Source organism: Dreissena polymorpha, chromosome 3, assembly GCF_020536995.1.
Source record: "Dreissena polymorpha isolate Duluth1 chromosome 3, UMN_Dpol_1.0, whole genome shotgun sequence".
Taxonomy (NCBI): domain Eukaryota; kingdom Metazoa; phylum Mollusca; class Bivalvia; order Myida; family Dreissenidae; genus Dreissena; species Dreissena polymorpha.
The window spans coordinates 135,148,842-135,162,802 of record NC_068357.1 but is presented as its reverse complement, the minus strand read 5'-3'; the positions used below and the strand labels follow the sequence as shown (position 1 = coordinate 135,162,802).

The following is a 13,961-nucleotide window of genomic DNA, read 5'->3' as shown; positions in this document are numbered from 1 at the left end:
TAATGTGCTGTTGTGTACCAATAATTCATCTCAATTTTAAACATCTGACAATTTATTATTCTTTATGTGCAAAATAGGAAGTGCAATCCTAATGTACCTACATGAACAATGGAACAGCGAGTGTAACTGAACCTAAACAACTTCGAAACGTATAGAACACACGTTCTTGCACAAGAAGCATTTTCAGAGTACTGTGTACTTCGAGTGTCTAATGTGTCTACTACAACAGCACTGCACTTATAAATATGTGCATATACAATAAAATACTGACAATGAACAAGTAACTGAGGAAAGCCGTGTTTATTACTGCTATACTTATGCAAGCTCATTAAAGCTAAATGTTTAATGCGTTATAAACAATATCATGCAAATTATCTTGGTTAAAGTAATATGTTGTCTGTGTAATTGAAGAAACCGTTGTATTTTATTATTATTATTACTACTTTAGCCTTTTACATATCGTTGGCGTCTTCAAGTTCCGACAGAAACCTTAAAGGAAGTCACGTGGTGTAGACAGATCCTTACAGGAAGTCAGATGCAGCAAATTTCCCTTGGCCAAGAACGCAAGCTAAGATTAAATATTAATAAATTCAAAGCTGCAAACTAAATATCAAACAAAGACATAACCAATTTTATAATAACGAAAATGAAACATGTCGAGATGTATTTTGATAAGGAATCATATTTATCCCACTTTTACAGCAATGGCACGAAATGACGTCATCAACTGCCGAACCGGGACTACTTTTTCCCACGCACCTCGTCACCTGTATTTGCCAAGTGCATCAATAATAAAAACAATCTCAAATGTTTGTCAATCTTAATGACCTTAAAACAAAGGAAAGTAGCAAAAAAAACGAGTTTTTTGTCATTTATTGTCATTAAAACCTAGTATTAGGTAAATTTAACACTATGCAAATAGGTTCTGTTGTTGTTGCTCCCCTTTGAAGAAGTCAGTTCGAGTTGCTCCCCTTTGACCGTAGAAAACAATCGTCTGGACCAAGAAATCCTGTGTTCATTTACAAGATGTACTCGGATATGCGTCCATCTGATTTTTCTTTAAAGCATCTTTTCTACCTGGCAATACGCACAAATGACACTGCATCCCGGTGATTCTTGCGTCAACAATTGGGTGTCAACAAGTTAGGTCAGATGCTGAAGGCCATGGCAAAAGACGCCGGCTTTCTCAAGTACAAGAGAATAACGAACCGCTCAGTTCGCAAATTCCTGGTCCAAAATCTTCGAAATGCAAACATTCCACCCACTGAAACCATGACCATAACAGGGCACAAAAATGTCCAGTCCATAACCAATTATTCCAACATATCTGTTGAACAGCAGCAAAAGTGTTCATTCTTGCTCAGTCCAGTAAATGTAACAATCCAACAGATTCCTCTTGTTCACCTTCACGCACTGAAACGATGGCCGAAATGCAGCCTAGACAACCGATGTCTACCGTCGAACAAGTTGATCTTGATGTTCGCCCCACCCAGTCACTTCACTTGCAAATGTCTTTCTCTAGTTCGAACAACTTTGCCTCACAATTCTTTGGTGCCACTTTCAACATTCAAAATGTTAATGTATATAATTAGCTTAAATCCAAGTAATCTTTGTTATTTTGTCACGAAATAACCACATATTATAACAAAGAAGGAAATATTGTGCACCTCGTGATCGACTCGATAGTTTGATATCGAAAGTGAATTGTGTGTGGTGTTAGGCTACGTTGTAAACAAATGTAGTTCCTTGTATATAACAACTTAATGCCATATTGATATCATAAAACTTAAAGATTTGCAATTCAATATGATTAAAAGTGTAATAAATAACGCTCGACACTTTGTTACAGAACGATATTCTGATTAAAAAAAAATGATTATTTGATCAGCGGTTATTTTTGGAACGCGGAGTAATACACTGACCTTGGTTACACTACAGTCATTATCAAAGTACGACAAACACTCATGAAAACTTATTTTGTTTAAATAAAAATAGTTTACTGAATAAAAAGTGGGATAAATAGAATAATAGGTTAGTGTTGATTATAGATCAGGTTTATCATGCTCGGCACGAAAACGAAAAAGCACTCGCCAAGGCTCGTGCTTTTTTGTTTTCTAAGCCTCGCATGATAAACCTGATCTATAATCAACACTAACCTATTATTCTCTATGAAATCTTTTATTAATAAAATTGTATACATACAGAGCAACGTAAATGTTAACACGTCAAACGTATTCGAAACTAAATTGAGACTCAGTATCATTGCACAGCTTTAACATGCCGCGATTAAATTCTGAGAAATTACACAAAGACGAACGTGTGGCACTTAAATAAAAAATCTTTATTTTAGCGTTTACGATTGTTTAGCAACCCATCGGCATTCGGAAGAATATCATCTTAGAATTATACTTTCTTGTTAAATTTTTAAATATAACAGTATCACGCCTAGTTGGGGGCTTATAACCTAGATATGATGTTCATATATCAACTGATGTTTTTCACTCTTTATATATTTTTACTGTTTGATAAAATTTAAAGAAGTAATGGAAGATGAACCTACGCATGTTGGAATGGCTCAACCGAGGGAGTTCCGCCAGACGAACGCCGACGGTCGTCATTAGCGCCAGATCGATTTTGGCAAACACTTTAGGCGACGGGAATCGCTCACGAGTATGCACAGATACCCATGGGTCGTCACATCTCTGACCAATGGAGGCCACTTTTGTACAGCCCCATTCGACGACGAATTTATTCGGGTCAATGGCCAAAATGACACATTCACCAGACTGTACGTCACCTACAAAATAAAGATTCAAATGACATATTCACCAGACTGTATGTCACCTACAAAATCAAGATCCAAATGACATATTCACCAGACTGTATGTCACCTACAAAATCAAGATCCAAATGACATATTCACCAGACTGTACGTCACCTACAAAATCAAGAGCCAAATGACATATTCACCAGACTGTATGTCACCTACAAAATCAAGATCCAAATGACGTATTCACCAGACTGTATGTCACCTACAAAATCAAGATCCAAATGACATATTCACCAGACTGTATGTCACCTACTAAATCAAGATCCAAATGACGTATTCACCAGACTGTATGTCACCTACAAAATCAAGATCAAAATGACATATTCACCAGACTGTATGTCACCTACAAAATCAAGATCCAAATGACATATTCACCAGACTGTATGTCACCTACAAAATCAAGATCCAAATGACATATTCACCAGACTGTATGTCACCAACAAAATCAAGAGCCAAATGACGTATTCACCAGACTGTATGTCACCTACAAAATCAAGATCCAAATGACATATTCACCAGACTGTATGTCACCAACAAAATCAAGAGCCAAATGACATATTCACCAGACTGTATGTCACCTACAAAATCAAGATCCAAATGACATATTCACCAGACTGTATGTCACCTACAAAATCAAGATCCAAATGACATATTCACCAGACTGTACGTCACCTACAAAATCAAGAGTCAAATGACGTATTCAACATACTGTATGTCACCTACAAAATCAAGAGCCAAATGACGTATTCAACATACTGTATGTCACCTACAAAATCAAGAGCCAAATGACGTATTCAACATACTGTATGTCACCTAGAAATCAAGAGCCAAATGATGTATTAACCAGACCTGTATTTCGCCTCCAAAATAAAGAGCCAAATGATGTATTCACCAGACTGTATGTTGCCTACAACATGAAGGGCAAAATGATGTACTCACCAGAGTGTATGTTGCCTACAAAATCAATAGCCAAATTACATATACACCAGACTGTATGTCACCTACAGAATCAAGAGCCAAATTACGTTTTCACCAGACTGTATGTTACCTACAAAATCAAGAACAAAATTACGTAATCAACAGACTGTATGTCACCTACTAAATCAAGAGCAAAATGACGTATTCACCAGACTGTATGTCACCTACAAAATCATTAGCCAAATGACATATTCACAAGACTGAACGTCACCTACAAAATCAAGAGCGAAATTACGTATTCACCAGACTGTATGTCAACTACAAAATCAAGAGTCAAATGACATAGCCCAATGACATATTTACCAGACTGAACGTCACCTACAAATTTATGAGCCAAATGACGTATTCACCAGACTGTATGTCGCCTACAAAATCAAGAGCCAAATGACGTATTCAACATACTGTATGTCACCTACAAAATCAAGAGCCAAATGACGTATTCACCAGACTGTACGTCACCTACAAAATCAAGAGCCAAATGACATATGCACCAGACTGTTCGTCACCTACAAAATCAAGAGCCAAATGACGTATTCACCAGACTGTACGTCACCTACAAAATCAAGAGCCAAATGACGTATTCACCAGACTGAAAGTCACCTACCAAACCAAGAGCCAAATGACGTATGCACCAGACTGTACGTCACCTACAAAATCAGGAGCCAAATGACGTATTCACCAGACTGCATGTCACCTACAAAATCAAGAGTCAAATGACGTATTCACCAGACTGTATGTCACCTACAAAATCAAGAGCCAAATGACTTATTCACCAGACTGTATGTCGCCTACAAAATCAAGAGCCAAATGACATATTCACCAAACTGTATGTCACCTACAAAATCAAGATCCAAATGACATATTCACCAGACTGTATGTCACCTGCAAAATCAACAGCCAAATGACATATTCATCAGACTGTATGTCACCTACAAAATCAAGAGCCAAATGACATATGCACCAGACTGTACGTCACCTACAAAATCAAGAGCCAAATGACATATTCACCAGACTGTATGTCACCTGCAAAATCAAGAGCCAAATGACATATTCATCAGACTGTATGTCACCTACAAAATCAAGAGCCAAATGACATATGCACCAGACTGTATGTCGCCTACAAAATCACGAGCCAAATGACATTTTCACCAGACTGTACGTCACCTACAAAATCAAGAGCCAAATGACGTTTTCACCAGATTGTATGTCACCTACAAAATCAAGAGCCAAATGATGTATTCACCAGACTTTATGTCACCTACAAAAAAGAGCCAAATGACATATTCACCAGTATGTATGTCACCTATAAAATCAAGAGAAGTAAGGAAAAATAATTGATATAATGTATACTTAAATTCTTATGCACGTTACCGTCATAGAAAACAGGTGATGGTTTTAATAAAATTCGAATTTTCTATCCATGTTTCTTAAAGGTAGTTTTTAAGTATAATTGATTTCCATTCCGAATGAATTCTTTAATTAACATCACCTCGGGAACTCAACGATTTTGAAGAGATTTGTTTACAGTTGTCAAAAACAACTTAATCAATCTCTTAATTTCGAAAAGATTGTATGAGTTACATTTAAAAGAGCAAAAGCTTTTAGAAAGGTATAAATATATTTGTTCGGCGTAGCTGTTTAACGTCACGTTTGACCTTTCCTGACCTGTGTAAGTGTCCAATAAAATTCAAATAAAATTTCCCGCGGCTAGACACGAATGAATACACTTCATTTATTCCATTGGCTGATTTGAGTATACCACCAAAACATTGGAAACATATCCGCGTCTTTGTAACACTGTTTAACTGCATGAAACAATGTTATCTCTAATGAAAAGGCTTAATAGATAGAACAGTTTTACACTAAACTCTCGACATCAATACAGTTTGTGCATGCACCTTTTTATTTTCAGAGGATTGCCAGCGCAAGCGCGTTTGTACTTAAGGGCTATGTTCTCATATTTAGTACTTACTTCCATATTCCTGTCAACATGTTAACATGTAAAAGTATAAAGAGCAGTGGAAGCGTGGCCTCACTTAAATGCATTGCATTTCAACCCGCGAGGTATCAGGGTCAGTTCGCGGCCAGACTGAGTGTGTGTGAATGAAAGAGTTTGTTTACAGGTCATCGCTGCGTCTTCACGACTACCTTATGAGCTGACCTGAGTTCGCGGCCAAAATAATCGTTATATAATATAGACGCTATCCGTGAACTAGGTGACCCGGAATTTTCTTTATACCAGAAATATGTTAAATGAAGATATTCAGCGATATAATTATGGTATGTCAATAATAGATTCTTAATGTGTTTTCAACAAAACCATGATAAATATTATTTTTTATTTATTTAACAAGAATTATTCCACCATCTTGACTAATGTTTTTAGCATGAGCGCGATAATTCTCGATACTGTTAATAATCGAATCAAATAGCAATGCCCGACACACCACTAAAACAGGTTTGTTCGAAGAACGCGCCTATAAATATTTAGAATATGTACGGATACTTTACGTGTGGCCGGTTGACTCATATGTTTTAATTTCACTTCCATGCTTCGTTTGGTTTTCTGTTTTGTATCTGTATCTATAAGTTTATGACCAGCAATATGTAAAGATATTTCTTGCTATGGTTAATCATTAATTAAAATCAGTAAAGGTCGCCGTGGTGTAATAGGTATGATGTCCCAGCGACCGGGGTGTCACGGGTTCGATCCCCACCGTGCGGGCGTTCTTTAGATCTCCCCACAATGACACCAAGTACTGGTTCTAGGCCCAGGAAACGGACTCGAAAGCGTCTATATAAGCCTTAGGCTTTCGATGCAATCGAGCTCAACTAAATAGGTTTAAACTGAAATCGGTTAAATAATAAAGATGTACAAGGCTTTTCATAGAAAACTGGCGAAATATGAGTATTACTAAGCATAGCTTTTTAAAATACCCAGATACTTTGAAAAAAACCTGAACAGTCAGGTTGTTACGGGGTTGGTTTTGGCTTTCGTATATATGTCTGGTTAGAATACCGGTCTGATAATATTTTGATTAATTTTGTCTTTATTGCTTTTAAAAACAGTTGTTGTTGAAAACGAAAATTTGAATACGCATATGAAAGTGTTCGTACTGAGATACGTATTTATCAAAATAATTAAGTAGAACATATAAAAGATATATTATTTAACTAATTCGGCAATTCTAAAACAATTTCGCCGCACTCGTTTACTAAGTAACGTTGCATTTGTATACAGATAACACACCAAAAGCTCGTACGTGTCATTACCAAACTAACATTTTGTTCAGAAATACTTTCTACTGAATATATGACAATACAGCTGCAGAATATTTACCATGAGCAGATTGTGATAAACGTTTATCGCATATTATTTGGGTTAATATGCATGTATATTTACGAAACGCAGTAACGCAGTGTAAGACATGATTGCATAATAGCCTTTTTAAAAATCCGCATTTACTTTCAGTGTAATATCGTATAATTTCAATGTAATTTCTAATGTATTGCCAGTGGTCCAAATGTTATCACAGTACACTTACCAAGAGGGTCTTGAATCATGAATGCTCCCGGCGTCTTGGATGAGGGAATGATATCGAATGTAACAAAAACGCATCGGTTGTCTTTCCTGCACATGAAAGCAATAGCGTACATGCTCAAAGACACTAACATATACAGCTCGCAGTGTGCTGCAAGGCGTGCAACTATCTGTCAGTAGTTTGAAACAACACTTAATTAACTAAAATAACTTTTTAAAAGCCGCTGTTTGACTTCAAGCTATTTTTTCGTCTATGTTTTCTTATTATGTTATGTGTTTACGTTTCGAAAGGTTGTTATCAGTGCCGTTACTGCAAACACGACATAGTTAATACAGTCTACAAATGCAATTTAACGCAAACGTTAGGTTACAACCAAGTATTTAAGTCAAAACTATGATAATGTTTTCATACTCATATTGTTCATCATATATAAATTTTCTGTCAATCACATTAGACATTTAACTCTTACAGTGCTGGAACCGAATTTTGAAGGCCTTTGAAAACAGTTTGGATCCAGATGAGACGCCACAGAACGTGGCGTCTCATCAGGATCCAAACTGTTTGCTATTCTGATAGTATTCTTTGAAAAAAATCGAAGAAACTGCTAATTTTATACATTCAGCAGACGACATTTTAACAGAAGACAAATTTCCCAGCATGCAAAGGGTTAAAGATGAGATGTTCATGTCAACGAAAATTTACTTGCATAGATAAAGAGGTATAAAAGCAAGTTTCGACTATAATATATGCCCTAGTGGCAAGAAACTGTAATTTTGAAATAGTAAATAATGAATTTATGACGGAATAAATGTTTTATTTTGATGTGTTTTATTAATGTTTGCTTCTTATGACATTTTTGTTCAAATTGTAGTGTTTAGTTGTTTCGGTACCATAAGTTATTTTCTTAAATTGGCCATGCATCGCCCTCCGACCCAAACATAAAATATCGGATAAAATAACTGGGTGTGTGTCATTGGAGTTTCATGAAGACGTCGTACAAGAATTAAACGCATTTTGCGATAAATAAGTTTATGTAATAGTATCCAAACGTATGCCCACGCTATAATTCAGTATACGAGTACTTTTTTAATGTTATTTTCATTCTAAATCAATTAACAATATCCGGTTCTTTTGCATTTCAACTTACTTTCATATGGAGCGATCGTAAAGAAGATTTTTATTAGGGTCCAATACAAAGTGTAGCTCAGCAAAACGTATTCAGCAATACAACGCATTGTATGATAAAATAGCTATTATAAGTTTATCCAACCAAACTTATCTCCACGCTATATATAAGTACAAAGTTACTATTTTAATGCAATTTAAACACTTTTGTAAGCAAATCAATTATGAATATATGGTTCTTTTACATATTCAACTTACTTCCATATGGAGTGATCGTAAAGAAGATTTTTCTTAGGGTCCAGTACAAAGTTAAGCTCCATGTTTTCAAAGTCAGAAGACCCTTTCCAACTGCAAGGTTCTTGTCTAGATTGTGTGAACCATTTTCCAAGGTACTGAAAAAACGATGCAATTTGGCAGGGAATACTTTTTGGAATAAAAGATGCAACAAGCACACATGACAAATACATCTTTTTGTTTGAGTTTGTCATTTTGAACAGCCATATGAAGCGAACCGGATGGTTGTTTAATTTAATTGAATTAATGAAATTCACGATGAGATTTGTGGATGTGAGAAATGATATCGTTGTTGGGATAATGGGTCTTATTTGAATGCGAGTAGACGATACAAGTGGTATGCGGTCTAAACGGGTCTGTAATAGTGATGTATTTTTATTAAAAGAGATGAAACATAATATTTGACTAAAATGGAAATCAAGGCCGGTTTTGCCAATAGGGAACATTTTATTTCATCAAATGTACATACTAAAAATAAATGAAAACATTTTAAAATTGTTTTTAATCCGGCAATTATGAAAATTCAATTCGGATTCTTAAATCTCTCATCGGATCAAAAACATAAACGTTCCTTTTTGCACGCATTTATTAACAAATGTTATGTGTTTAATACAATTCAATTTGTACGCATTAATCGATTTCATTACATCTGTTGTTATTGCTATTAACGCGGCCTGGCTACATAAGAATCTTTGGTTTTAATGTTGTTTTGGAACTATTTGTTTGATCTGATAGTTAGTATTCTTTATTATTATTTAAAATTAACCGTTACGACCGGGGACATTGATGCGGTTTAAAGTAAACATATTTGCGAAACAAAAATTGCGAAATTTCAAACATTCCATTCACATGGTACAAAATTATATGTTAACACTTGAAGAAAATATTGAGCATTTCTTAAGATGAATACCTACCTGTATTGATAATTGTGGTGTCAAAAAGCAATGCTATACATTTTACATTTGTTTACGATATGCATTGCCTAAAAACGACATGTTTGCAGTCTAAATAATAGAAACAATACATTGTATTTTAAGATATCCATTATACCGATTTAAACCCAAACTTATTTGAATTGACCGTTTAAAGGCGCTGATCCTATCTTTCATTATTATGTGTTTGGTTAGATAAAATTAAAACGATTTTTATCGTAATATTCTAGCTAACTGTGATGACTGTCCTGTCAATTCTAAATTTTCTTTATTACTCTATTATGATTGTTAATGCCATAAATACGACTGGCGTGGGTTCAACTGGTTATGAATAATTTTTTTCGTCATTTTAATTTTTTTTAAATTCAGGAACGCATTTTTCGAACTGAATGCATCATGCAAGCTATTTCTCCAGCGTTATCGTCAGGAACGTCATGCATTAAATCACAGACTCTAGATTCTCCGTGATTAAATATACAAGTTTTAAGTTTTAACATGATTAAATCCTGTTAGTATAAATTTGCCGATTAAAATACGATTTCATCTACACCAATATTTTGATCGATTTGAGCGTTTTGTTCTTTTTTTTTCTTGTTAGTATTTGTATAATCCGCCGCTTTGATTTTTAATTTCATATACACCATTGAATGTATTTCTTTTTGTATTTATAGTTTCCGTTAAGTCTAACCAATATCATAAGTCATAACAGTCGTAAAGAAACGTACCCATTCCAGCTTGAACGGTACAACTGGCGCCGGTCTTTGCTTGATTCTATTCTGCCAGGTGTTAGAGAGAGCACTTGAGTGACACACACAGAAAACAGCACCTAAGACAAGGCCAAACATTCTGAAAAGAAGGGACAGTTGAATGAATTTCAAATATTGGAAAATGTTATTGTCATGGCATGTTCTTCCTCAAAAAACATAAATATTAAATAATGACTAATTACTTTTTTTAATCGTGTATTTTTCGATTCAACACTAAGATTCAATCTAAATTATGCTAAACTATTGATTAAAAGCATACTAAAGACAGTCGGAAAAATCAGCATTTCACGTTTTGTGTGAGTGTGGATACCGACGAATGTGTTTATTCCACAACTTTTGTATTGAATTGTGTGCTGAGATCGCTTAGTCTATGCAATATGCAGGGTAATTATAGTGTAAAGCGTTATTTGTGAATTAGTTTTATTATCAGAAGCTTTAAAGGGACCGCCAACCGCGATTGACGAAAAAAGAAAAGTTCTAAAATACCGTATTTTTTTCAATTATAAGTTTATATTGATTAAAATATCGCGACTGGTGTAATACATTACTTCAAAAAAGTTCATATTTTCAGTATATTCGGAAATTAAATTTCGCGATGTGAAATCGAAAGTACATTGCGAAAATAGGTGACATAACGATATACACACTATTAATAGCGCAAGTAGATTGATCATTTTATATATAAGATATATACAATTCACTACGCATGCACAATTTGCATTCATGGGTTTACTACGTGACGAAGATGATCAATCTACTTTCGTTATTTATAGTTTATAGTGGTAGTTACCTGGTACCTCTACCCAGTAAAATGTATTACCAAATATATTGAAAATATGAAAACTTAACAACTTTTGTCAAGTAATGTAATATACCAGTCGTGATATTTTAATCAATACAAACTCATAATTGTAAAAACACACACGGTATTTTAGAACTTTTCGTTGTTCGTCAATCGCGGTTGACGGTTCCTTTAAAACACTATTTAAAGGAGGGTGGCAATAAGAAATATGTACAACGAACATATTTAATTCAGAATAAGAAGACAATTAATCTGAAATAGTGGTCAATAAATAGACATTTTAACCATAGAGTAGTATAATCAGCAAGTATAGGTTATAAGAAAATAAAGCAACGTTTTTTTAATAAGGAAGTGGTGTTGTTAAGAAAGCACACTCAAGAAAGAAATTGTATTAATTTACTTAAACAATTACAGACCATGTCATCAGATAAACATATATATCATTGTATGATAGATTGCAATTATTACATTGAATTTCAGTCGCTTTATTAATATGAAACGGCACTTTATGTCCTGTACAATATCTTCACATATTTAAAAACAATCAGTCACAAACGAAATTAATCAAATATTTTGCTAATAAAACATTAAATCCCAAGCAACATTAAGTCGTTTCTGGTCAGTTTTTATGTAATCTCATATATTTAACAAGCTAAACTATTGCAACCCTTGTATAATTGAAACACGTGTACACTGTTGATAAAATCAAATATAAACAAAAAAGCCAGTGAGAGAAAATAAAGAATTTAAAACGGTGAGAAAAGTGAGAACATCGCAATGGTACATTTGACATACGTTCAGAACACAAAGATAGTATGCGCAAGTACGTATACTTTGATGATCATTGTAAAGTCTGTATTAAACAATAGTTTCCATGATTGCTTAGAACAGACACGAATGCGCGTCCAAGAGTCAAAGAGTGTGATCGAACCAGGCGCTTTACACCAATGAATTCAACTGCAAGAGAAGTTTTTTTTTAACTCGTGACAATCAATGAAATAGTCGAATAGTCGGAAATTAAGTACAATTCTCATAACGGCACAGCAGTATGAACATTGATAAGTTAGGTTACTATACTGATCATTTATGGTCGCACATAATGCAAACTTTTTATTTAGGAACAGCATTTAGTAAATCTTGAACGTGAACTATCCATACACAGTTCTTTTATATATTGTACAATATAAGTACTGTTTAATAATCCTATAAAGATAATGTTACCTTGGAATAGACAACACGTAACACTTCTACTCTCATAATGACTTGAACGGGGCCGCGTTGTAATTTATAGAAGATATCTTTCAATACATCATTCACATTTCAGTGCGCGACAAGAGAACGGCAACCAATCACATCGTTGTCTACAATTATACATTTAAGCCTGGTGGACTCTCCCATCCTTCTAAATTGACCTTTCGACAGCGAGAGTGAAACCACGCCCCCCCCCCCCCCGATTTCAAGGGAGGTCACTCCGCCGAAGTCCGTCATAAAACTGGCTACGCGAATCGGTACGTTGGAAGATATTCACAAAGATTTCGGTCCAAATTACATGAAATGTTTCTATTGCTATCATGTTTTATTTAAAATGTGTTAAATGTAATGTATTAAATAGGTGTTTAGCTCCCCTCAAAGATATAGTACCAGAAAGGCCGTTTACCAAAAAGGCTTCCCAAAAAGTCCGCATCAGTGAACCAAAAACGCCTCATGGTATACCAGAAAGGCCATACAATATTTTTATTATCATTGAATAGTTATGCTGAATATAATTATCATATCTATGAAATAGTCATAACTTTTTTATAAGTCTACTTAAAAGTCGTTAATCTATAGTCAAAGTCGGCCAATTATCGCAAATTATCACATACAGTATGCATTGTCGTTTGTCACAATACTTTTCATTGAGTAATAGATGTTTCAGTTTTTTAATTAAAAGCCGTTAATTTTGCAACCGATGGCAATATTGCAAATGTGGCAAAGGTAAGTAAATTTATTATATAAGAAGACAAAGAACGTTATATTGAAATCCGATATAACACATATCTATAATGCGTTTGGTCAAAATGACCCATGAGCATTGTTATAATCGTGTAACATAGTCAATGTCGTCAAAAAAGTAACATACACAATATATTATTAATTTCCTCTTAAACTATTTTTTGCAATGTTTAAAATATAAGAAGTTGAAAGAATTTTCATGTACAAAAAAAAACTCGCTAATCAGACTGGCTATCAAAGTGTCAAGGGTCATTCACAGTTTGCGGCATCTGTTTTGATAACGGATTAGTAGAAAGCCCACATATGGTGTAAAATGACATTTATTGGCAACTATTGATAATTGCATGCGCATTTTAAAATAGTTTCTTAACTTTTAACGATATACAACTAGCTACATTAAATTCGGAAGATTTAAACCGAAAGAAATAAAAATGCTCTATTTTATGTGATATTATTAAAAATTATAACTGATTGTCTTTATTATTACGCATTTCATTAGCATTAATAATCTAGTTAGCAAAGTTTAGAATATTTTTTTATAAGCCGACTGCATTAGAATGTCAAATTTATTTAACGTTACCCACCTTTGAAAATATGGTTTTAAATGTTCCTTTCTAATTTCTCTATATAGAGGAAAAACAAGTAAAAAGTGATACTCGTTTTTTATAGCGTGTCCGGTGCAAAACTTACATATTC

General features: G+C 34.3%; 1 protein-coding gene across 1 annotated transcript; it reads right to left on the bottom strand.

Moving 5' to 3' along the window:
• Window positions 1-242: 242 nt before the first annotated feature.
• Window positions 243-10,543, bottom strand: LOC127873752 (uncharacterized). The gene is made up of 5 exons (XM_052417710.1): window positions 10,427-10,543; window positions 8,734-8,867; window positions 7,354-7,439; window positions 2,561-2,797; window positions 243-568 (listed from the first exon to the last, which is right to left on the bottom strand). Exons 2-5 carry the CDS (start codon window positions 8,793-8,795, stop codon window positions 522-524), a joined length of 432 nt encoding a protein of 143 aa, XP_052273670.1. The 5' UTR covers window positions 8,796-8,867; window positions 10,427-10,543; the 3' UTR covers window positions 243-521.
• Between the last annotated feature and the right edge of the window lie 3,418 nt (window positions 10,544-13,961).